General features: G+C 39.1%; 1 protein-coding gene across 2 annotated transcripts in view; it reads right to left on the bottom strand.

Moving 5' to 3' along the window:
* The window catches only part of EIF2B3 (eukaryotic translation initiation factor 2B subunit gamma), a 143,847-nt gene extending 127,383 nt beyond the window's left edge, over positions 1-16,464 (bottom strand). For both annotated transcript variants that reach the window (XM_077845228.1, XM_077845229.1), the window contains exons 1-3: positions 16,329-16,464; positions 12,603-12,759; positions 7,945-8,090 (exon numbers count right to left, since the gene is read on the bottom strand). In XM_077845228.1, coding sequence (XP_077701354.1) covers positions 7,945-8,090; positions 12,603-12,750 — 294 coding nt within the window. In that variant the 5' untranslated portion in view covers positions 12,751-12,759; positions 16,329-16,464. The remainder of the gene's footprint in view (positions 1-7,944; positions 8,091-12,602; positions 12,760-16,328) is intronic.
* Positions 16,465-24,000: the final 7,536 nt, after the last annotated feature.

Below are 24,000 nucleotides of genomic sequence, written 5' to 3'. Positions count from 1 at the left end.
AACATCTCTACAATGAAGCACATGTCACAAAGACATGTTCATGAAATAGGTTAAATCTGCAGGTGAATATTTAGAAATAGACTAAAATAAGAAAATAACAGATGTGAATGGTTAAAGTAAATCTGAAAAAATTAGAAATTAGATGACAGAACTTAAGAAAGAATTAGAAATAAAAGAAAAAAATCCTTTCAGAAATAACAGCTAAACTAGAAAGGACACAAAAATGAATAAAACACAACTCTATGCATAATACCTCAAGGGAAACAGAATGTAAAAAAGGAAGAAAATCATAAAAAAGAAATAGATAAAAAGGATTTGAGGCAAAATATGAGAAGGTGAAGAAAAGCAACAAAAATTCGGCATATACATAAGAATCTCAAAAATTAGGGGCACCTGGGTGGCTCAGGTGGTTAAGTGTCTGTCTTTGGCTCAGGTCATGATCTCAGGGTCCTGGGATCCAGCCCTACATCAGGCTCCCTGCTCAGTGGGGAACCTGCTTCTCCCTCTCCCTCTACCCCTCCTCCTTTTTTGTGCTCTCTCTCACTCAAATAAATAAAATCTTAAAAAAAAAAAAAGGAATCCCGAAGGCTAAAACCAAAGTAATGAAACAGAACAAATACCTAAAATTGTAATTCCAGAAAACTTCTCAAAACAATAAAAAAGATGAAAACTTCACATGAAAAGGACATACTACATATCTAGAAAATATGATTCAGATCAATGGGATATATTATGTAGTAAAACCAGAAAAGTTTAAAGAAAAATAAAAACTTGGGGTGCCCAGCTGGCTTAGCTGGTAAAGCATGTGACTTAATCCTAGGGTCATGAGTTCAAGCCTCACACTGGACACAGAGTTTACTTAAAAAAATAAAATAGGGGGTGCACCTGGGTGGTGGAGTTGGCTAAGTGTCTGACTCTTGGTTTCAGCTCAGGTTGTGAGACTGAGCCCCACCTCAGGCTCTGCACTCAGCACAGAGTCTGCTTTAGATTCTCTCTCCCTCTCCCTTTGTCCTTCTCACTAGTGCTCTCTTTTCCTCTAATATAAATAAATAAATCTTTAAAAAATAAAATAAAATTGGGGTATTTGGCTCCCTCAGTCAGTGGAGCATGCAATTCTTGATCTTGGGGTTCTAAGTTTGAGCCCCTCGTTAGGTATAGAGATTAAAAATAAAATCTTTAAAAAACAAACAAACAAACAAACAAACAAACAAACCACCTTTGGGAATCCAGACAAAAAGATCAACTCACTCATAAGGTAAAGAAAGATTTTCACTAGCACTTTTTGGACAGCAACACTTTACAACAGAATCAATGAGGGAATTTAAGATATTCAAGGAAAAAATGTGAGTCAGAGATTTTATAACCATATAAATTGGCTTTGAAATATAAAGGCTGCAGCTAATCTGCTGAGCATCGATATCATGAAGACCTCCTACAGAATCTACTAGAAATAAGCTTCAGATAGCCAAAAGACTGGAGAGAAAAAAAGAAAGACAATCAAAAAATTATGTGCCTCCAAATAGAAGAACACACCTTAGAAAGTTTTATCCCTAAATTCAAAACTTGAATTTATTAAATTCAAGCCAAGAGCTTCTAAGTCCAACTACCAATACCAATATAAAGAGAGGGATACTTATTAAACACCACCACATGGTTGCAATCAATAAAATGCAGACTGTGGGAGGGGAAATATATAAGAAAATGAATTGCTGGGATCCCTGGATGGCGCAGCGGTTTAGCGCCTGCCTTTGGCCCAGGGCGCGATCCTGGAGACCCGGGATCAAATCCCACGTCGGGCTCTCAGTGCATGGAGCCTGCTTCTCCCTCTGCCTATGTCTCTGCCTCTCTCTCTCTCTCTCTCTCTCTCTGTGACTATCATAAATAAATAAAAACTTTAAAAAAAATGTTAAAAAAAAAAAAAAGGAAAATGAATTGCTCAATTTCTCCAACAAATAAATTATAAGAAAAAGAAGAGATGGAGGGAAAATCTATATTTTAAAAGAGACATTTCAACCAACTGTAATTACAGTCCTTATTTGCCTCCTGATTTAAATAAACACTAAAATTATATTTATGAGGTAGCTGGAAACTCATATACTGAATAGATATTTGATAATGAAGAATTATTAATTTGTTTTTATTAATGGCATATGGCTTTTCTTTTTTTAAAGAGCTCTCATCTTAGTAATATATTCTGATACAGAGATAAAATAATATGTTTTGAGATTTGTTTCAAAAGAACATGAGAGGGAGCAAGATGGGTGGGGATATAAATGAAATAAGATTTGCTATGGGATGATAACTATTGAAGTTGGGTGATAGATACTTGAGCAATGTTCTATTTTTGTACATGTTTGAAATTTTCCCTGACAAGAAGTTAAAAAAACTATGGTCTATAATTGGTATTTAATAGATTAAGCAATTATAATCATTATTTTTATTTATTTATTTTTTATAATCATTATTTTTAGTAGACTCTGAATAAATATTTGCTAAATGAATGAGTTCAGACATAGATAAAACTGAATCATTCATCGACAAATCCGAAACGCTATGGTGGAGAAGATTTAAAATCTAAGAACTTTCATATTACCAACACCAGTTATAAGAATGGAGCTCGCTCACTCAGGGTGTGGGAGAATGAATGAGCCAATAATCTCTCTTGATAAGTCAGGGAAAGAGGGTGGGCAGCTGAAATAAAAAGTGAGAAGCCAGTAAGTCAGCAAAAATTGTGAAATGAGATAAGGCAAAATGAAGTAGAAAACAGTGCCAGAAGAATAAAACCAAATGGAATATGTATCTGTTAGTGGAAAAGACACATAGCAAAATATGATGTCCAGCTTCAATATCCTATAAGCACTAGTGATAAAGTTTCCACATATAAATAGAACTGCAATATACTTAGCAAATGCAATGTAAATGAAAAAGATTATCAATTAAAATGGTGAAATACATTTTAAACAAAATAGCCACGTAATGCCAATATGCTATGGTGGTCTTTCTCTAGAAAAGCAGAAGCCAGGGATCCCTGGGTGGCGCAGCGGTTTAGCGCCTGCCTTTGGCCCAGGGCGCGATCCTGGAGATCCGGGATCGAATCCCACGTCAGGCTCCTGGTGCATGGAGCCTGCTTCTCCCTCTGCCTATGTCTCTGCCTCTCTCTCTCTCTCTCTCTCTCTCTCTCTCTCTCTCTGTGACTACCATAAATAAATAAAAAATATTAATAAAAAAAAAAAAGTTTAGAAAAGCAGAAGCCACATGGGATAACCTCACAGTAGTATTTGGGGAACTCAATGTGGAGGAAGTGGGTTAAAGATAAAAGAACTGAAAGCTAATAAACCCCCAAATCTCAAAGGGAATAATCTTACCTAAAATCTTATTTAAAACAGACCAAAACAGTCCCCAAAGGTTTAGGAAGCTGCTTTGTGGGCACAAGGTAAGATAAATAAATTGGCTCAAAGGGTCACTGCTTTTAAAGTACAGCACAGCCTGGGGGTACAACTTTCTACTTTAGATAGGTACTTGACATTTCTTAGCAAACACCAACAAACTGCTTTCTCAGGCTGCTTCACTTTCTTCAACTGTTTATATGTATTTCCATTACCTTTCCTACAAGTTTATGTTGATCCCAACCAGATGGTTCTAAATTTTGGCTTAGCTCAGGCCTTACTTTGATCTTAGTGGCTATTTAGGAGTCTACTAAGTTCCTCCACACGTTAGTTTTGTTGCCTCTGTTCCAGGTTGGAATGCAAGTTGATGCAAAGCCAGGATTTCAGGAGCCATTGGTATAGAAGAAACCAAGTTGAGAGAGCAAAGATAGCAGAGACCTGCTAGCCAAAGTCACAGCTCAAGAAGAAGGCACGCAAGTAGGATTATATGTAAAAGGTGCCATGTAAATGATGTAAAAACAAAATCATATTTAAAGGAGGAAAAGAAATGAGACTGTGCAGAATGACTTAATGAGGACTCTTACCTTAGGTTCAAGGGGGAGCCCTAATATAAGGATTCAATGGTCAAAACCGTAAGAGGCAGCAGTAACTTGGGAGTAAAATGCCCTACTGGCAGTTACTTTACTTGCTTCCACACGCCCACTCCTATTTATAGTTGTCACTAGTATCTCTCAAGCCTCTAAGAATTACTTACACAAGTCCCACATGAGACTTCTAGAATCTCTAGCTCCAGGTTAGGGTAAAAATAACATTTCTAAGACTTAAACATCAGGGAGCAAAGAGATTACACCTCCATCCTAAACGTTTAGACTGTAGCTAAAATAGTCCCTGGGAAGTCCACTAAATATCATAAGCTTCTTGGTAAACCTGGCATCCAATCCTATAAAAGAAAAGAATTATCATTTCATTTTCCTAGTGAAATTCCCCATATCTTCCCTAAGGAAATAAGCAGCTGTAGTCCAGAAAGTAACACACCCAACATTATGGTGTTGGAAATCTCCACTCCAGTCAGAAATACTAAAACCTACTTGGATGGAAGCACAGGAAAACAAAAAGAGAGGCCAAAAGTGAATGGAAATGTCTATAATACACCACACTGGAAGTCCTGGCCAGGGCAATAGACAATAAAAAAAAACCAAAAACAAATTATAAAGATTAAAAAGGAAGATGTAAGTAATACTGTTTTTATTTACAAGAAACATGATGATGTATATAGAAAATCCTGAAGAATCTACAATTTAACAAGATCAATATTCAAAAAACAATTTTATGTCTACATTTAAGGAACAAACAATTGAAAAATGGAGTTTTGAAAAAGCACCAGTTACAACATCATTAAAAACATTTACCTAGGAATAATTTATCAAGAGATGTTCAAATGGAACATGTTCTACAATGGAAATTATAAAACACTACTGAGAGAAATTACAGGAAATCTAAATAAGTAGATGTTCAAGATTGGAAGAATCAATATTAAGATAGCAATTCTTCCCAAACTGATCTAAGATTCAGTTCAATTCTTACTATAAAGCTGAAATAAGACATCATTCAAAGGGTGCCTGGGTGGCTGAGTTGGTTAAATGTCTGCCTTTGGCTCAGGTCGTGATCTTAGGGTCCTGGGATCGAGCCCCACATTGGGCCTGTTTTTCCCTCTCCCCGTCCCCCACTTGCTCATTCTCTCTCTTGCTCTTTCTCTCTCTCTCTTAAATAAATAAAGAAAATGTTTTTAAAAGAAGACACTATTCAATGTGGTGTTGAAGTAAAGACAAATAGACCAGTGAAACAAAATAGAGAAAACAGAAATAAACCAAACATATATGGTCAGTTGATCTTCAATGAAGGTACTGATGCAATTCAACAGAGACCGTAAAGTCTTTTTAACAAATAGTGCTGGAACAAATATCTATATAGAAAAAAAGTAAATTTTATCTCTATTATCATACCACATACAAAATTAATCAAGATGGGGTAGACATCTAAACATAAAAGCTAATAAACCTTTTTAGAAGTAAACATAAAAGAGTATCTTTATTGGGGCATCTGGGTGCTCAGTTGATTGCCTGACTCTTGGTTTCAACTCAGGTCATGATCTCAGCGTCATGAGACTGAACCTTATGTGGGGCTCCACGCTCAGCAGGAAGTCTGCCTGGGATTCCCTCCTCCCTCTGTTCCTCCCCTGCTTATGTGTTCCCTCTTTCTCTCAAACAAATAAATCTTAAAAAAAATAATGTCTTCACAAGATTGGGATAGGCGAAGATTTCTTAGGACACAAAAAGTATATTAACTATAAAAGAAAAAAAAGCAGTAATCTAAATTTCATCAACATTGAAAACCTCTGGTCATGAAAAGACACCATTAAGAAAGCAAAAAGGCAAGTCACAGACTGACAGAAGATATTCACAACACATATCTGACAAAGATTTGCATCTAGCATACTTAAGAAATTTCTATAATCAATAATAAAAAGGTAAACAATTCAATTTAAAAATATGCAAACGCTTTGAACACTCCATAAAAATATGCAAATGGCCAATAACCACATAGAAAGGTGGTTAGCATCATTATTATCGGAGAAACACAATTAAAACGAGATACTACTACATATATATATCCACTAAAATGGTTAAAATGTAAAAGACTGACAACACCAACTGTTGATGAAGATGTGAAACAAATGCAACCCTTATACATTGTTGATGGAAGTATAAAATGGTATAACCACTTGGAAAACCATAGAGCAGTTTCTAATACAGTAAACCCTACAAACTAGAATATTTTCCCAAAAGACTTGCAGAACAATGTTCACAATAACTTTATTTATGATATCCCAAAATTAGAAACAACACAAATGACCATCAATAGTAAATAGTGGTATATTTATGCAATGGAATAAAAAACTAGTTATATCCTCTATAATATGAATGAATCTATTTTTTTAAAAATTTTATTTATTTATGATAGTCACACAGGGAGAGAGAGAGAAAGAGGCAGAGACACAGGCAGAGGGAGAAGCAGGCTCCATGCACCGGGAGCCCGACGTGGGATTTGATCCCAGGTCTCCAGGATCGCGCCCTGGGCCAAAGGCAGGCGCCAAAGCGCTGCGCCACCCAGGGATCCCAATATGAATGAATCTAAAAAATATTATGTTGAACCAAAGAAACCAGAATAAAATTGTATGATTCTATTTATATCTAGTTCATGAACAACAAAGTTAACATATGAATTGACTCTAGAGGGGTGGAGTGCTGGGAGGTTGAGGGAGGCGCTCGCTAAAAAGAAGTACAAAGGAACTTTCAGAGGTAAAGGCAATGTTCTAGATTTGGGTAATGGTAATCAGGGTGTATACGTATCTGTCAAAACTCAATGAACTGTGTATTTAATATCTATATTTTACTGTGTATAAATTATTCCCCAATAAAGGTGGGGTGGAGAGAAAGGCCATGTACATTTCTGCATTAATTTTTTGTTCTATACAGCATAGGCAGGTTGAAAATATTATTACATTTGGTTGCAGTCACCAGAAATATCAGAAGAGTCTGCTCCCCAATTCAAACAAGATGACAACAGTATCATACAGACTGAATTTTTTCCAAAGGACATCAATTTAAAAACAGTTTACAGTGGATATTTCTCAGTTCATATGCCACAGGCCAGCAGGGAGACTATGTCCTCATATCCATATGCCCCTGCTAGTATCTAATCAAGTAGACCAAAAGGTCAAGTGTTATCATGTTGTAGGGGTGAGGGGCCAGAATTTTTGAAAATTCCTTTGTACTTCTTTCCAGTCAATCTGTCATCTGCAGAGTCAACTGCTACTCTGATTTTTATCACTATAGATTAATTTTGCTTGTTCATGGGGGATCCTAGGTGGCTCAGTCAGTTAAGCTTTTAGTTCTTGATTTCGGCTCAGGTCATGATATCAGGGTTGTGGAACTGAGTCCAGCTCCAAGCTGACCATGGAGTAGGCGTGGGATTCTCTTTCTCCCTCTGTCCTGAGATGGAGTCCTGTGTTGGGCTCCCTGCTCAGTGGGAAGTCTGCTTCTCACTCTACCTGTCACCCTTCCCTCTGTTCATGCTCTCGCTATCTCTCTGCCTCTCTCAAATGAATAAATAAAAAATCTTTTTAAAAAGTATATCTTTTTTATAAAGATGTACAATTACTCAAAAATATTGGAAATCAGTGACTATGATAACTAAATGTCTAAATTTTCATTAACAATCAAAATAGGGGTGCCTGGCTGGCTCAGAGGAGCATGTAACTCTTAATCTTGGGGTCATGAGTTTGAGCCCCATATTAGGTGTAGAGATCATTTAAATAAATAAATACATAAACCTAAAAAAATAGTAAAAGTAAAATGAGGTTGAAGAGTACATGGGCAACAAAATATGTGACGCAAGAATATATTTTCAACAAAGCATTGTAAACTGAAATGCATTGAGAAAACATAAAGTAATATTTATCTTCAAGAAACAATAAAAATCAAGAATAGATTCTCACCTTAAGTTTTGGATATATTTGGCGCAGAGAATCTGCAGTCCCTTTGTCAGCTTCATCAGGAATACACACAATATCTAGCTTCATTTTCATCTTGAATTCTCCTGATAAAGCCTTTTGGACATCCCTGGTTGTGATGACAATGACTTCTACAGCACAAAAGGAAAAACACAAAAACTCTCATTCATTTAGATAATGGTTTCCTATGTCAATTACATGTGGTCTGTTTCAGGGACACCTGGATGGCTCGGTGGTTGAGCAGCTGGCTTTGGCTCAGGTTATGATCCCGGGGTCCTGGGATGGAGTCTTACACTGGGCTCATTGAGGGGAGTCTGCTTCTCACTCATCTATATCTCTGCCTCTTTCTCATGAATAAATAAAAATAAATTATTAAAAAGAAAAAAAAAAAGATGTGGTCTGTTCCTAGACGTAATAATAACAGCTAATATTATTGAGCCTTTTCAATATATTTACATGCATTCTCTCAATGCATACAACAATCTCATTTTACAAATGAGGAAACTTGGACTAAAAGATATTAGGTGACTTTGTTCAGGTTCACACAACTAGTGAGCAATGGATTCAAGATAAAACTCAGGTCTGATGATTAGAGGTTGCACATTAATATATTACATGCCACTTCTTGATAAAAAGAACTCAGAAGAACATTCATCAAAGCATATACAAATGGGATCACATTTTAAATCTTCATTTACTACAAAATAAATAAATAAATAAAAAATAAATCTTCATTTACTACAAAGGAAGAGCTATCACCACCTCCCACCAGGAAGCCATGAGTGCTTCATTGAGTATCACAATGAACCCTACTAAGAGGTAATTTTCAATAACAGGTGTCTTCATTTTACCCATATAGCTGGTAACCAATGACAGAAAACTGGAGATCTTTGTTACCAATCTTTGGTAGGGTAATGTAATTCACTGCAACATAACATGTGTTACTGATGTCTGAAGATCAGATTTTAGCATCTCATTTTCCACTTGTTCCATGATAGTGTTCCAGGTAACAATGATCTCTCCCTTTCAGAAAAGTAATCATACTTTTTTATTTTCTTCCCTTCTCTTCTTTCTTCCTTCCTCTTTCTTTCTTTTCCAAATAATTTAACTTCCCTTCCTTCCTTCTCCCATCTTTCTTCCATTCCCCACTTTGCTTTTAGTAACCAACTCATTCCACCAATAAATACAAATACATTTAATACGTAAAGTAAAAATAGGCACTAAGAAGTCAGAAATGAACTCAACATGGTTTCTATTCTTAAGAAACTTAACATGGAGAAATTACACATATAAGTGACTAACTAAAGGAGGGCGCCTGGGTGGCTCAGTGGTTGAATGTCTGTCTTCGGCTCAGGGAGTGATCCTGGAGTCCTGGGATTGAGTCCCACATCGGGCTCCCTGCATGGAGTCTGTTCTCCCTCTGCCTATGTCTCTTCCTCTCTCTCTCTGTCTCTCATGAATAAATAAATAAAATCTTTTTTATTTTTATTTATTTATTTATTTATTTATTTATTTATTTATTTATTTTTAATAAAATCTTTTTTAAAAAAATGACTAACTAAGGAAGGCTTCCTGGAAAGGATGGCCTTTGAGATACATAAAGATAAAATCAAGTCCACCAAAAACCTCTTTAGTACACACTTTATGTAGATGCTGATGGTACAAAGATGAATGAGATACAGTACCTGCTCTCAGAGAGATGTCTTCCGTGACACTAATTATAGCATAAAAGAGTATGTTGGTTAGTACTGAGATAGAAAAACAAAATGTAAAAAAATAAATAAATAAATAAAACAAAAAACAACAAAATGTGGGACACCTAGGTGGTTCAGCAGTTGAGTGTCTGCCTTCGGCTCAGGTGGTGATCCCAGGGTCCTGGGATTGAGTCCCACATCAGGCTCCCTGTGGGGAGCCTGCTTCTCTTTCTGCCTGTATCTCTGCCTCTCTCTGTGTGTCTCTCGTGAATAAATAAATAAAATCTTAAGAAAAAGAAAAACAAAGTGTGAAGTATGATAAAACCATAGAGGACAGGGTGATTGATGCTGTTTAGAATTTTAGAGAGGATAACATTTTGGAGAGGACATTATTTTATTTTTTTGGAGAGAACATTATAGATAGAGTAGATAAAGTGAAGATAGTAACTGCAAATATGGGACAGTCAGTCTAATAATTAGACTAAGACTCTTATGTGTGGAGAGAAACAAAAATGCTGACCAGGGCTACATTAACTTCTCTAAACTCATGAACAATATGAAGAAAATGAACTCAAGACTTTGCTATTAAACTCCAGAATCCTGGGCAGCCCGGGTGGCTCAGCAGTTTGGCGCGGCCTTCAGCCCGGAGCCTGATCCTGGAGTTCCGGGATCGAGTTCTGCGTCGGGCTCCTGCGTGGAGCCTGCTTCTCCCTCTGCCTGTGTTTCTGCCTCTCTCTCTCTCTCCTGTGTCTCTCAGGAATAAATAAATAAAATCTTAAAAAACAAAACAAAAAAACCCTCCAGAATCCTGTGTTTAGGAGGCACTCATCAATTTCTGAGTGAGCCTTAGTGAGACGAAATTTCCTATGTAATGGGTATTAAATATACCACAAAAGGCAACCCCAACCATAACTAAAGATATAGCAGAAAGAAAAAACAAGTTATTGATGACAAATCCATGAAAAGTTATGAAAGGATAGTATGATATTTTAAAGTGTATTAAAAAGAAAATCTTTGGGGCATCTGGCTGGCTCAATAGGTAGAACATGTCACTCCTGATCTCATGGTTGTGAGTTCAAGCCCCAAGTTGTGTATATAAATTACTTAAAAATAAAACCTTAAAAATAAAATATTAAAATCTTTTCTAAAACATCTCTCTCTTTTTTTAAGATTTTATTCATTTATTCATGAGAGACACAGAGACAGAGAGGCAGGTACATAGGCAGAGAGAGAAGCAGGCTCCAGGGGCGAGCCCGATGCAGGACTGGATCCCATGACCCAAGCCAAAGGTAGACGCTCAACCACTGAGCCACCCAGGTACCCCTAAAACATCTCTTAACATCAATGTCATGTAGACCACTACATAGAAATGTTCATGGGTCTGTCTCAGGAAGGCAATTCACATAGTTCAATGAACAATGGAACGCAAGACTGTGCCCCAGGATCTGAAACCACTTCCATCTGGTACTTGGATTTGCTATTTCTCTTTTTCCTTTTCTTTTTTTTTTTTTTAATTTTTATTTATTTATGATAGTCACACACAGAGAGAGAGAGAGAGAGAGAGAGAGAGAGGCAGAGACACAGGCAGAGGGAGAAGCAGGCTCCATGCACCGGGAGCCCGATGTGGGATTCGATCCAGGGTCTCCAGGATCACGCCCTGAGCCAAAGGCAGGCGCTAAACCGCTGCGCCACCCAGGGATCCCTCTTTTTTCTTTTTTTAAATTTTATTTATTCATTCATGAGAGACAGAGGGGGAGGTGGGAGGCAGAGACACAGGCAGAGGGAGAAGCAGGCTCCATGCAGGGAGCCTGACACGGGACTTGATCCTGGGACACCAAGATCAGGCCCTGGGCTGAAGGCAGGGCTAAACTGTTGAGCCACCCAGGCTGCCTGGATTTGCAATTTCTAACCACAGGACACCTCAAACTCATTGCGGCCAAAGTTGAACTCATTATATTCATTCAAACCTATTCTTTGACTCCTAATACCTTTCCTACTTACTGGCATCACCATCTAGTCACCCAAGCAAAAAGTAGAGGGAACTCTTCTTTTTTTTTTCCATTCTCTCTCCCCATTAATCATCAACTTTCTCAAATATTCCCTCTTCTCCATCTTTAGTACTACTTCTTTAGTTCAGGTCCTCTTTATTGCTGGTGTAGACTCTGTAACAATTTCCCGATTTATCTCCCTGCTTGTAGTCAACTCCCTCAAATCCATTCTTTATACAGTTTCCAAAGCATTATTTCTAAAATGTGCATCTAAGTTGTCAAATTTATTACCATAAAGTTGTTCATAATATTCACTTACTATCTCTTTAATGTTTGCAGGATCTGTAGTGATGTCCCCTCTATTTATATTTGTATCTAGACTTTAAGGTCCTAGAAATCAAGGCCTGAGTTATCTTTTCAATACTGTGCCCCTTAATATATTAATATGTCATTGGGTACATACAGATTCATAGTGAGCACTGACTATGAGGTACTAACTTGGATTCCCACTGTGCTCATTTCAGATCATTGTTTTGTTCTGTTTTTAAAGATTTATTTATTTATTCATGAGAGACACACACACACGGAGAGAGAGAGAGAGAGAGGCTGAGATACAGGCAGAGGGAGAAGCAAGCTCCCTGCAGGGAGCCCAATGCGGGACTCGATCCCAGGACCCCGGGATAACGCCCTGAGCCAAAGGCAGATGCCTAACCTCTGAACCACCCAGGCGTCCCTCATCTCGGATCGTTGTGAAGAGCAGCTCTAACACAGTAATAGTGCTGTCTTTTCAACCTTTTTATACAGCAATAGAGCACTCCAATGTTCCTAATTTAGAGGACAGTCTCTAGCCAGTGCTGAGTCCTGGTATTCCCTCATTCTCTCTCACTCTTATAAAGCTGATAAATCACTGAGATCAAACATCCTCAAAATTTTATGAGTACATCTAATTGTCAAAGCTCACCTTCAAATCCAACACGCTCAAGCAGGTTCAATGGGTACCAAATTAAAGGTTTGTTCCCAACTGGAAGCAGAGGTTTGGGAATGCTGGAAGTCAGGTCTGTCATTCGAGATCCCCCTCCAACTGCCATCACTACTGCTTGGAATTCCATTTTCACAAACTGTGGTCATAGAAAAAACAACAGAAAAAAAAATCAACAAAACTCAAAGCACATACAGTACTAACCACTAACCCTATTTCTATTTAGGTTATTGATACTCACTAATGTCAAATGTGTCATTTCCAACTCCAATAACCACAATAAGAAAGTTTAGCTATAGAGTAAACATACCTTTATTATAATTTCTGACTTGCCAATATATACTTTCAGCTCCAGCCAGGGCAGAGGGGCTAAAGGAGGCATATGAATTAAAGAAACCTGGCCCTTTCCCTTGAAGTGCTCACAATTATGTGGAAAAGACAAAATCAGTAAACTACAATATACTATCATTAATGTCATGGCAGGGATATATCCAAGATGCAGTAGGCATATAGTGAAGGTAACATCTAAGTCTTAGAAAAGACAGGGAAAGTTTTATAGGAAGGTAATATTTCAGCTGACTCTTAAAGGCGTAAGAGTTTACCAAGAGGTGTGTGTGTGTGTGTGTATGTGTATACATACATACACACACATACATATACACAATGGAATATTACTCAGCCATCAAAAAGAATGCAATCTTGCCATTAGCAATGACAGGCATGGAACTAGAGGGTATTATGTTAAGTGCAATAAATTAGAGAAAGATAAAACACCATATGATTTCACTCATATGTGGAATTTAAGAAACAAAACAGAGGAACATAGGGGAAGGGAAGGAAAAATAAATTAAGATGAAAACAGAGAGGGAGGCAAACAATAAGAGACTCTTGACTCCAGGAAACAAAGAGTTGTTGGAGGGGAGGTGGGTGGAGAGATGGGGTAACTGGGTGATGGGCATTAAGGAGGGCACTTGATGTAATGAGCACTGGGTGTTATATACAACTGATGAATCATTAAATTCTACCCCCGAAATCAATTACACAGTATATGTTACTTAAATCAAATTAGAATAAAAAGGGAAGCCCAGGTGGCTCAGTGGTTTAGTGCCGCCTTCAGCCCAGGGCCTGATCCTGGAGACCCGGGATCGAGTCCCACATTGGGCTCCCTGCATGGAGCCTGCTTCTCCCTCTGCCTGTGTTTCTGCCTCTCTCTCTCTATCTCTCATGGACAAATAAATAAATAAAATCTTAAAAAAAAACAAATTTGAATAAAAAATTTATTTAAAAAGAGTTTACCAACTGGGCTTCTGATATGAGTATTTCTTGAAAAAAATTGAAAACTTCTAACTAGAATTAACAGTATAAATAAAAGTATATTAGGTCTCTGAAAAGTAAAAAATGACTTACGATGACTCCAATAACAGCCATTTGCTCCCATCTTCTCATTATCCCCAACTATGAAAGATATTACTATAAACACAAATGTAGGCTTGTATCTGAATCTAGATTTGCAGAACCCAATGGCAGAAACAAATCAGATTAATTTGTTTTTCTAAACTCAAGGTAATAAACTTGTTTGACCTTCAAAAGAATCTCTTTACAGTGGCTACCACAGATAAGGTGCATAGTAAAAGGTCATAAATCCTTACTGATTCAAAATAAAGGTACTCTTTGATTTACAATAAATGGTATCACTTTTGAAATACAAGTGTGAAATGCAATGTTCAGAAAAAAAATTTATTTGACAACAAATTGGCAAATAATGCTGCACCTTTACCCATAATTATGTTCAGTCCTGGGACCCTCATCAATATTTAAACAGCAGGACTTAAACCCAGTACACTCAGGCACAAAGTGAAGGTTCCTATACAATGTCTACAACTTAAAGATATGGTAATTTCAATTCCAGCAAATATTTGCCTCAGACTGAAATTTAACTTCAATTTGGCTGGCACTATATAATTCCTATCACATCTGATGTTATTATAAAAGAGCATTGGAGCTTTGAGTCAAAAGCCCTGAGTTTGAGTTCTGGTTCTACCACTAATAGGTGAGGTGACCAGAGGCCTGACATTTAAAACTTTAAGTGTCCTCAGTTCCTAGAAGGGACCCTGGTACTTAAGCTCACAGACCCCTGAAGCAGACCGGCTGGATTTGAGTTCTAACATGTATTAGTTGTGTGAACTAGAGCAAGCTTCATAAATTTTCTATGCTTCAGTTTTCTTCATTTTTTTAAGATGAGGATAATTATAGTTTCTACTTCATAAAGTTGTGAAGAGATGGTTTATATATGTAAAGCACAGAAAATATTGTCAATCCCACTGTTTGATATCATTAGACAAAGGCTAGGTCATGGCAAGCCGCCCTTACCAAATGAACTATGCTGTTGTATAATTCTGGTCTCTCCTTGCTGCTCTTGTTTTCTAGGTTGTCTTTCTCCTTCGCCTAGAAATCACCTACTGAACTTTTTAAAAAACTATTTTGTTTATTTATTCATGAGGGAGAGAGAGAGAGAGAGAGAGAGGCAGAGACACAGGCAGAGGGAGAAGCAGGCTCCATGCAGGGAGCCTTATGCAGGACTCGATCCCTGGACTCCAGGATCAGCCCTGGGCTGAAGGCAGCTGCTCAACCCCTGAGCCACCCAGGCGTCCCTCACCTACTTAAGTTTAAGGCTCAATCCAAGAACCACCTTCCTTAATTAAAAAAAAAAAAAAAAAATTCCTAACCTTTCCCACCCTCCTGGTAGAAGCAACTCCTTCCCTCTTAGGTGCTTCCACTCTATGTGCAGATCATCTCTTTCCAGGCTTTATTGCACAGGTATTTAAATGTCTATATCCCGTGAGTTCCGTGAAGGCAGGGACCGTGTTTATTATCACCGTTATTCCCAATACCTAACACAATTCCCATCAGATGCCTGGCACTCAATCAGTGTTTGTGGGATGAGCATCTGTGAACATCACAACAACTTCGACCCCCTGTAAAAGTCAAGCTCAACATGTGCACAAGGGATAGGAGACCCCTGATCACTAGGATCTAAGGCTCCTGCTCCCAGTGAGGTTCTGGGTGACAATCGTGAACACAACTAGCCATGACACCAGGCCGACTGTCAAATGCCTCAATGTCACTGCCGCGACTCTGGATGATGGGAATCACAGCCACCAGTGTCTTCAGCCTCCAAGCTTTAGAACCGGGTGTTCACGGCATCTCAGACACGCTTGCATCACAGCACTCACTGCCTTTTCCCTTCGTAAACCGGTGAGATAAAACACTATCATCCTTGGTCTCTCGTCTGGATTTTACCGTGTTCGTATTTGACTGCCTTGCTTTATTTGTTTAAATAAAGTTAGAGAGAACAAATAAATGAAGAGCTGAAGTGGAAAGAGTCCCGGAGCTGGTTCTCACTCGCTGTGACTTTAAGCAGGTGCTCCCCTCCCCGAAACTCCTCTCCATCCGCTGCACAAGGCGCTGGCCCGGATTCTCCCCAAGCGCTCCTCTCGCGCGGCCCCTGAGCGGCCCCGCCGGGTCCGGCAGGGACTCGAGCCGGAGACCCTGGGGCTCTGCACCCCTCCCACCCCCTCAGGCCTTCCTCAGCCGGGATCGAGGAGCCCGCTCCCCCACATGAAGCGGGGCCCCGCCGCCCCCACCGCGGTGTTCACCCCCAGCAGCCAGCTCGTAAGGGGCCCGGCAGCGCCAGCGCCGCAGCCTTACCTCTCAGCTCCCGGCGCGCCAAGGCCGCTCCCAGCGCTCCCCACGCCGCCTCCGACTGACAGCCCGAGGGCGCAGGCGCGCGATGGCCGAGCGGGTCGATGGGACGCACGGGGCAGGGCGGCGGCGAAGGGACGAGCGCGGAGCGATAGATTGCGCCCGGGCGGAGGAGGCGGAGGAGGCGGAGGGGCCCGTTCCCTTTCCTTCATTCACAAATCGTCACCGCCCATTGAGTGTCCTTCCTGGAGCTGGGCGCCTGGAGTCCACATTGCAACAAGTCATTCAAGAAGTTGGCCCCGACCTCCACTCTGTGAAAGGAGAGCTCGTGGGAGCCACAGTCTCGGGCCGGCCAGGGGAGAAGTGTCCAAGAGCCTTTGCAGGCCAGGGATTGCCGAGGCTTTCTGGGTCTGCGGTGTCTAATGTAAGAGACTCACCTCGGCTTTCTGAGCCAGACTCTTATCAAATGGAAAACAATCACCTTTAACCGTCAAAATTTGGGGAGGAAGGGTGTCAGTGAAGACCTCATTGAGACAGCGACACCAAACAGTGGCTTGATGAGGGCAGCCCGGGTGGCTCAGCGGTTTGGCGCCGCCTTCAGCCCAGGGCCTGATCCTGGAGTCCTGGGATCGAGTCCCACACCAGGCTCCCTGCATGGAGCCTGCTTCTCCCTCTGCCTGTGTCTCTGCCTCTCTGTGTGTGTCTTTCATGAATAAATAAGTAACATCTTAAAAAAAAAAAAAAAGAGTGTCTTGATGAGACTGAGTCAGTTGGGTATCTGGGGTAAGAGCCTTCCAGCTAGACTAGCTAGCAGGTGCAAAGGCCCTGAAGACAGCCTGCATGTTCAGTGGAGAGGCGAATAAACCCTGAAGGGAAGTAAGTCGGTGGAAAGTGAATGATGGCAAAGGTCAAAAGAGACAATAGGAGAGGGTGGAGGATTCTGATCACTTGGGTCTTTTTTTTAAAAACTGTTTTATTTTTTTTAAGATTATTTATTTATTCATGAAAGAGAGAGAGAGAGAGAGAGGCAGAGACACAGGCAGAGGGAGAAGCAGGCTCCATGCAGGGAGCCCAACGGGGGACTCGATCCCAGGTCTCCAGGATCACACCCTGGGCTGAAGGCAGAGGCTTAACCGCTGAATCACCCAGGCGTCCCTAAAAATAAAATCTTTAAAAAGAATTATTGGATATCCCAAAGAACTTTTGTTTATATGTATTATATCTATTGATATTTATAAAAACTACTGAGGAATTTTTTTGAAAGATTTTATTTCTTTTTAGAGACACAGAGCACAAGCAGGGGGAGCAACAGGCAGAGGGAGAAGGAGATGCAGATTCCTCGTTGAGCAAAGAGCCCGATGTGGGGCTGGATCCGAGGCCCTGGGATCATGACCTGAGCCCAAGGCAGACGCCCAACTGACTAAGCCACCCAGGTGCCACTCAACCTGTGAAATTAAATAGTAATTCATTTTCAAAACAAAAATAAAACCATTAAATGTTAACACAAATACCATTTTTATGAAAATATATGTTTTCAAACAAAAAAATTAGAAGAATGCCATGGTTTCATCTTTTTTGCAGATCTCTTTAATGTCTGGCTTAGTAGAAAACAGTTGTATTTTCCCATCAGTTGCAATATATTGTTTTGGGTGAATTCTATGATAAAGCCTGACCTCACACAGGTACAGTTGGAAAAGGGAGAGATATTTTTTAGTTGTAGATAATATTCTTTGATACTACACAAAAACTCAATAAGTGGCAATTTGTTAAAGATTTGTTGCAAGGTAGAATCATTAAATCAATGAGCATTTGTACTCTAATGCTTTTTTTTTTTAAGGCTTTATTTATTTATTCATGAGAGGTACAGAGAGAGGCAAAGACATAGGCCTTGCAGGGAGCCTGATGCGGGACTCAATCCCAGGACCTCAGGATCATGCCCCAAGCCAAAGGCAGACACTCAACCACTGAGCCACACAGACATCCCTAATACTTGCACTTCAAATGAACATCTTATCCACGCATGACTTTACAACTCGATGCATTGATCACTTGTAAAATATCCTCCCAAATGTTGACTCATTATATTTTAAAAATTACATTTGCTAATATTACCACCAATCTTATGAGAAAAGTCCTTTAAATATTGGAAACCTGGCAAGCCTATGATGACGGATACAAGTTTTCCAAACTTCTGATTTTCTCTTGAAAGCTCAAATATTATCATTGGCAACAAATACTTTTAGTGATTTTCCTTGAAGTAAGTGGCTTACTTCATTAATTTTAGTATTTTGTGTGTACTCAAGGACCAAGATTTAATAAAATTATGTTACTGATTCATCAAAGACATTCTTGTTTGTTTGTTTTTTTTAAAGATGTATTTCTTTTAGAGACAGAATGCGAGTAGGGGGTGGAGGGAGAGAGGGAAAAAAAAGAAAATACCAAGTGAACTTCCACTGAGTACAGGGCCCAACACAACATGGACCCTGAAATCATGACCTGAGGTGAAACCAAGAGCTAGCCTCTTAACCATCTGAGCCATCCAGACACCCCCAAAGTAAGTGAAACTTACTTTGCTTTATTATTATTTTCTTTTTCTTTTTAATTTTTACTGCGCGTATGTGACAGTGAAGAAGACAATGCCTATCAATACAGTTTGATTCATGCCAAAGCACCAGCAGTTTTAGCCACCATTGCTTTTGCATCATTTATGCAAATATCAATACAATGAAAGGCAAATAACATTTTAGTATCATTATGAAAATAATTTTGACCTAACAGATACCTTGAAAGGGTCTTGAGGATTCCCAGAGGTCCATAGAACATACTTGAAGAACTGCTGCCTCATGGATTCCTTCTTCGTGGCTCTCACTGCTTCTGGTATTTACATTATGGTACTCATCATGAAGAATTTTCATACCTTTTTTCATGTTTTCTCCATCACACTGGGAGCCCTTGGAGGACAAAGACTATATGTTATTTGCTCCTCTCTCCCCAGGTCCTAGGACAGGATCTGGGACATGCTGAGTAAATAATATTGAATAAATTAAATATTCTGATAAAATTTACCTTGACCTCCTATTTGGTGGTGGAAAAACATAGCTGAGGGCCCAGGTCACTGACAACATCTCTTTTCTTGAACATTCCTTCTCACTAAGTCAATCTATATTATCATCTCTTATGCCTAGCCTCATGCTTATTATTTATTTATTTTTATTAATTACAGGGGAAGTACTTAATAAATGTGTATTGGATACAGGCTGTTCCCCATAATGTTTGTTTCCTGTTCACATTTCTTCCCCAAGGGATATTTATATTGTATGTTTTTATATGTGGTGGGGACTAGTTTAAGAAGGTCAAGCTCTAAAGTTCTCTTTGAACTGTGGGAGACAAAAGAAACCTTTCAAAAGTTGAGCCTTGGCTCAGAAATAGTCTTCCCACGGTCTGCAAGAGCTCTCTCTTTGGGAATTTGCTGGCCACATCATAATATTCATCTACTCCATTTGGCTGTAGACTTGTCAGTGGGGCAGGAAATTATTATTTTTAGAGTACTGAGTGAAAGATAAAAATGAAAGGAGAAACTCTACTTTGGCAATCAGTGGCAGGTCCTAAAATATTTGTGTTTTATTTTTGTACATAAGCCCACCAGTTGCCTAATAGATTCATAGTAAGTTAGAGAGCAGATGATGCTATAGTGTTTCTATAAAGAGCTTTGAAAGGAACTTCATTAATTGGGACTTCATTAGTTCCTTTCCAGGCACACAGAATTTTCATTGTTGGTAGTTTTAAAGGTCTGAATTCGGACATTTATGCTTTATACTGATGGGTCAGGGGGCATCTGGGTGACTCAGTTAAGTGTCCAACTCTTTCTTTTTTTAAAGATTTTATTTATCTATTTGAGAGGGAGAGAGAAAGTGTGAGAGCGAGCAAGAGCGTAAAAGCAGGGGGGGGAAGAAGCAGATTCCCTGCTGAGCAGGGAGCCAGACATGGGGCTCCAGGCAGAAGTTCAATCCCAGGACCCTGGGATCATGACCTGAGCTGAAGGCAGAGGCTTAAACAGCTGAGCCACCCAGGCCTCCTAAGTGTCCAACTCTTGATCTCAGCTCAGGTCTTGATCTCAGGGCTGTAAGTTAAAGCCCCATATTGGGCTCCATGGTGGACCCTACTTTAAACAAACAAAGTGATGGGTCAATTAAAAAAAATAAGTGATTTAATCAATTTGGTCATTTTTTTTCTTCCTTTACTGAAAACAAGACTTTTCAAATGGCTGATTTTCCCTGTTTTTAAATTGGAAAGTATGGTTTATGAGCCACAGTTTATTTGTTGAATAGCTATTTACTGAGTGACTATTACATGCCAGTATATATATATACATAAGGTATATTAGTGAACAAAAAAAGGATCCAACCCTCATCCCAACAGGCAGAGGCAGCATACATTATAAATAAATTAAAATAATGAGTAAACTGTACAGCATATTAAAGGGTACTAAGTACTTTGGGAATATGAAAAAGTTAGGCAGGGAGGTAGGACAGGGAGAAGGAGAACACCACATTGGTTTTAGAGTTTTATGGAGGTTACTGAAATTTGAGACTTGTGTATCACTTAAATCTCTATAAATTTCTCTGTAATAAATTTATAAGCAAATACAAAATGAACTAGTGAAATCAGTAAAAATGGTGGAGAAGGGCCCTCCAAAAATTCTTTCCACTGTAAAAGCAATGAGAATACTGTAAGAAATTGTCAGAATCAACTTTTTTGAATGTGCATCATGAGCAGTGAAACAATCATGTCATTTGTTTCAGTATGTTGATAACTACTACACTGTGCACTGTGTATTCAGTTCACACACAGCAAGAATGTAGTTGTGTTGCTTCCTTGTCTTCTCGTGATAAACCCACATGACATTAGAAAAAAAAAAAGATAACAGATTTGGCCAACAAAATGAAAGTGCAGCAAATAAATGAAAAATGGTAGGGCTGGAAGTGAAATTCAAATCGAACATAAGTGGAGTTAAAGAAGAAAGAGCTAATCATGGAAGTGTTAACCTTGCCATCATGTACAGATACGCAGCCAGAGGAATTTAGTGAAGGCTACTTCATCTACACAAAGGAGGAAAGTGGTTGTGACAAAAGGAATGAAGATATCCCAGGGGAACTGATGCCAGCAAAAAACCACTTTGCAATCATGAAATGCTTAGAGATATTTCATGAGATCGTACATACAAAGAATAGAATGTTGGAAGCTGATCCAAATGCGAAAAGGCATATGACAAATCATCAAGGCTTAGTGAAGATACTTGTTCCACATTATAAGAAAAAAGAGGTGGGATGCTTGGTTGACTCAGTCAATTAAATGTCCAACTCTTGATTTTGGTTCAGGTCATCATCTCAGGGTTGTGTGATCAAGCCCTGCATTGAGCCCCAGGTCAGGCTCTGTGCTGAGCATGGAGTCTGCTTGAGATTCATCCTCACTCTCCCCCTACCCCTCCCTCTGCTCAAGCCATAAACCAACCAACCAACCAACCAACCAACCAACCAACCACCAATAAATAAATAAATCTTGAGGAAAAAGAGGCAAGCATTTCAAACTACACGGGATACGTTTTTTGCAAAGAAAATAATTTAATTCTCATGTTCTCTAAATGCTTTAGATTACAATGCACTAAATATTAGTTTTACCATGTTTTCATTTCCCTATACATTTATAACTGACAGTAAGAAAGTTTTTGATGCTTTGACAAAAAATTTTAAAGTTCACAGAACAATGGTAATTTTTCCCATTGACGATTAAGATCTCTGCTTGGGGGATCCCCGGGTGGCGCAGCGGTTTAGCGCCTGCCTTTGGCCCAGGGTGTGATCCTGGAGACCTGGGATTGAATCCCACGTTGGGCTCCCGGTGCATGGAGCCTGCTTCTCCCTCTGCCTGTGTCTCTGCCTCTCTCTCTCCCTCTGTGTGACTATCATAAATTAAAAAAAAAATCTTAAAAAAAAGAAAAAAGATCTCTGCTTGGTTTCAACTCCCAGTGTCATTTTTACGTCCTGGCAGTACTGTGAAAAATGAAGATTTCTGTCTTTAATTTTCTGAGGATTTCTTATATATAAGAATGTAGCAGAAAATTATGATAAGTATGTGAAAAGATATCATTTCAAATCAACGGTAAAGAGATAAGTGCTTCAGAAAAGGAAGCTGAGGAAGCTTGGCCATGGTCAGCAGCTACTATGTGGAAAAACCAGGATATAAATACAGGCAAGCTAACTCTACAGAACATGCTCTTAACAAGTATACTATATGGCCTTCTTTTGGGATTTATCCAATATATGGTTTCTCCTATAAGGATTTTGAATTCATTAAAAAATTTAGAATTTTGTACATTAGGAAAGAACAGACATGAAATTAAATGGCAAAGTAACTGGGAAAACTAAGCTATTGCAACACCTGACATGACAAAGGTATTAATGTACAAAATTTAGTTACCTTAGTTACCAGCGGGCTTTGGCATGGGCAGACCACCATCCAAATCCTAGCTTCATTACTACCTATGTGATGCTGGGAAAGTTACTTAATTCATCTTTGCTCTAGGTTTCTCATCTGGAAATAGGGACTATACAAGTATTTACTTCATAGAGTTAAGGTAAAACAAGATAATAGATGTACAGCAGTTAGCACAGTGCCTTCCTGTGTTCATTACTTTAGTACTGTACAAAGATTATTATATATCAATAAGAAAAGTGTAACAAAACCAATAGTCAAAAATACAAAAAGGGCATTTCATAAAGAAAAACAATTGCTCAGTATAGTAAACAATCAAAGCAGTGCACATTAAAATAACGATCCTATCATTTTCAGCATGTTAAATTTTTAAAAAAGATTTTATTTATTCATGAGACACAGAAAGAGAAGCAGAGACACAGGCAGAGGGAGAAACAGGCTCCATGCAGGAGCCCGATGGGACTCCAGGATCACGCCCTGAGCCGAAGGCAGATACGCTTAAACGCTGAGCCACCCAGATGTCTCATTCAGCATATTACATTATAAAAAAAATATTTTAAAGATTATTTATTTGGCAGAGAGATAGCGAGAGAGCGCAAGCTGGGAGAGCAGCAGAGGGAGAGGTAGAAGCAGTCTTCCCACTAAACAGGGAGCTGAACTTGGGGTTCGATCCCTGGGATCATGACCTGAGCCAAAGGCAGATGACCAGGTGCCCTCAAAAAATATTTTTAAGTGGAGGATCCCTGGGTGGCTCAGCGGTTTAGCACTTGCCTTTGGCATGGAGCCTGCTTCTCCCTCTGCCTATGTCTCTGCCCCTCTCTCTCTCTTTCTATATCTATCATGAATAAATAAATAAAATATTTAAAAAAATATTTTTAAGTGTTAATGCCTAAGATTGGTAAAGTTTAAGAAATATACTAAAAGGAGTAAAATAGGTATACATACTAGCAATTTGGCAGTTTGATGGTGTGTTTAGGATGTTATTCTAAGGAAATAATCAAATAGGTATGAAAGGATATATGCATAAGGGTGTTTATTATAATATTTATACTTTTCAACATAAAAAATTTGTAGACAACATCCATCTATAGAGGCAGCTTTTTTTTTTTTAAAGTAAGCTCTGTGCCCAATGTGGCTCCTGACCCTGAGATCAAGACCTGCTTTCTCTACAGACTGAGCCAGCCAGGCG

Source organism: Canis aureus, chromosome 13 (assembly GCF_053574225.1).
Source record: "Canis aureus isolate CA01 chromosome 13, VMU_Caureus_v.1.0, whole genome shotgun sequence".
Classification (NCBI taxonomy): Eukaryota; Metazoa; Chordata; class Mammalia; order Carnivora; family Canidae; genus Canis; species Canis aureus.
The sequence above is the reverse complement of the archived record's forward strand: the minus strand, read 5'-3'. Positions and strand labels throughout refer to the sequence as shown.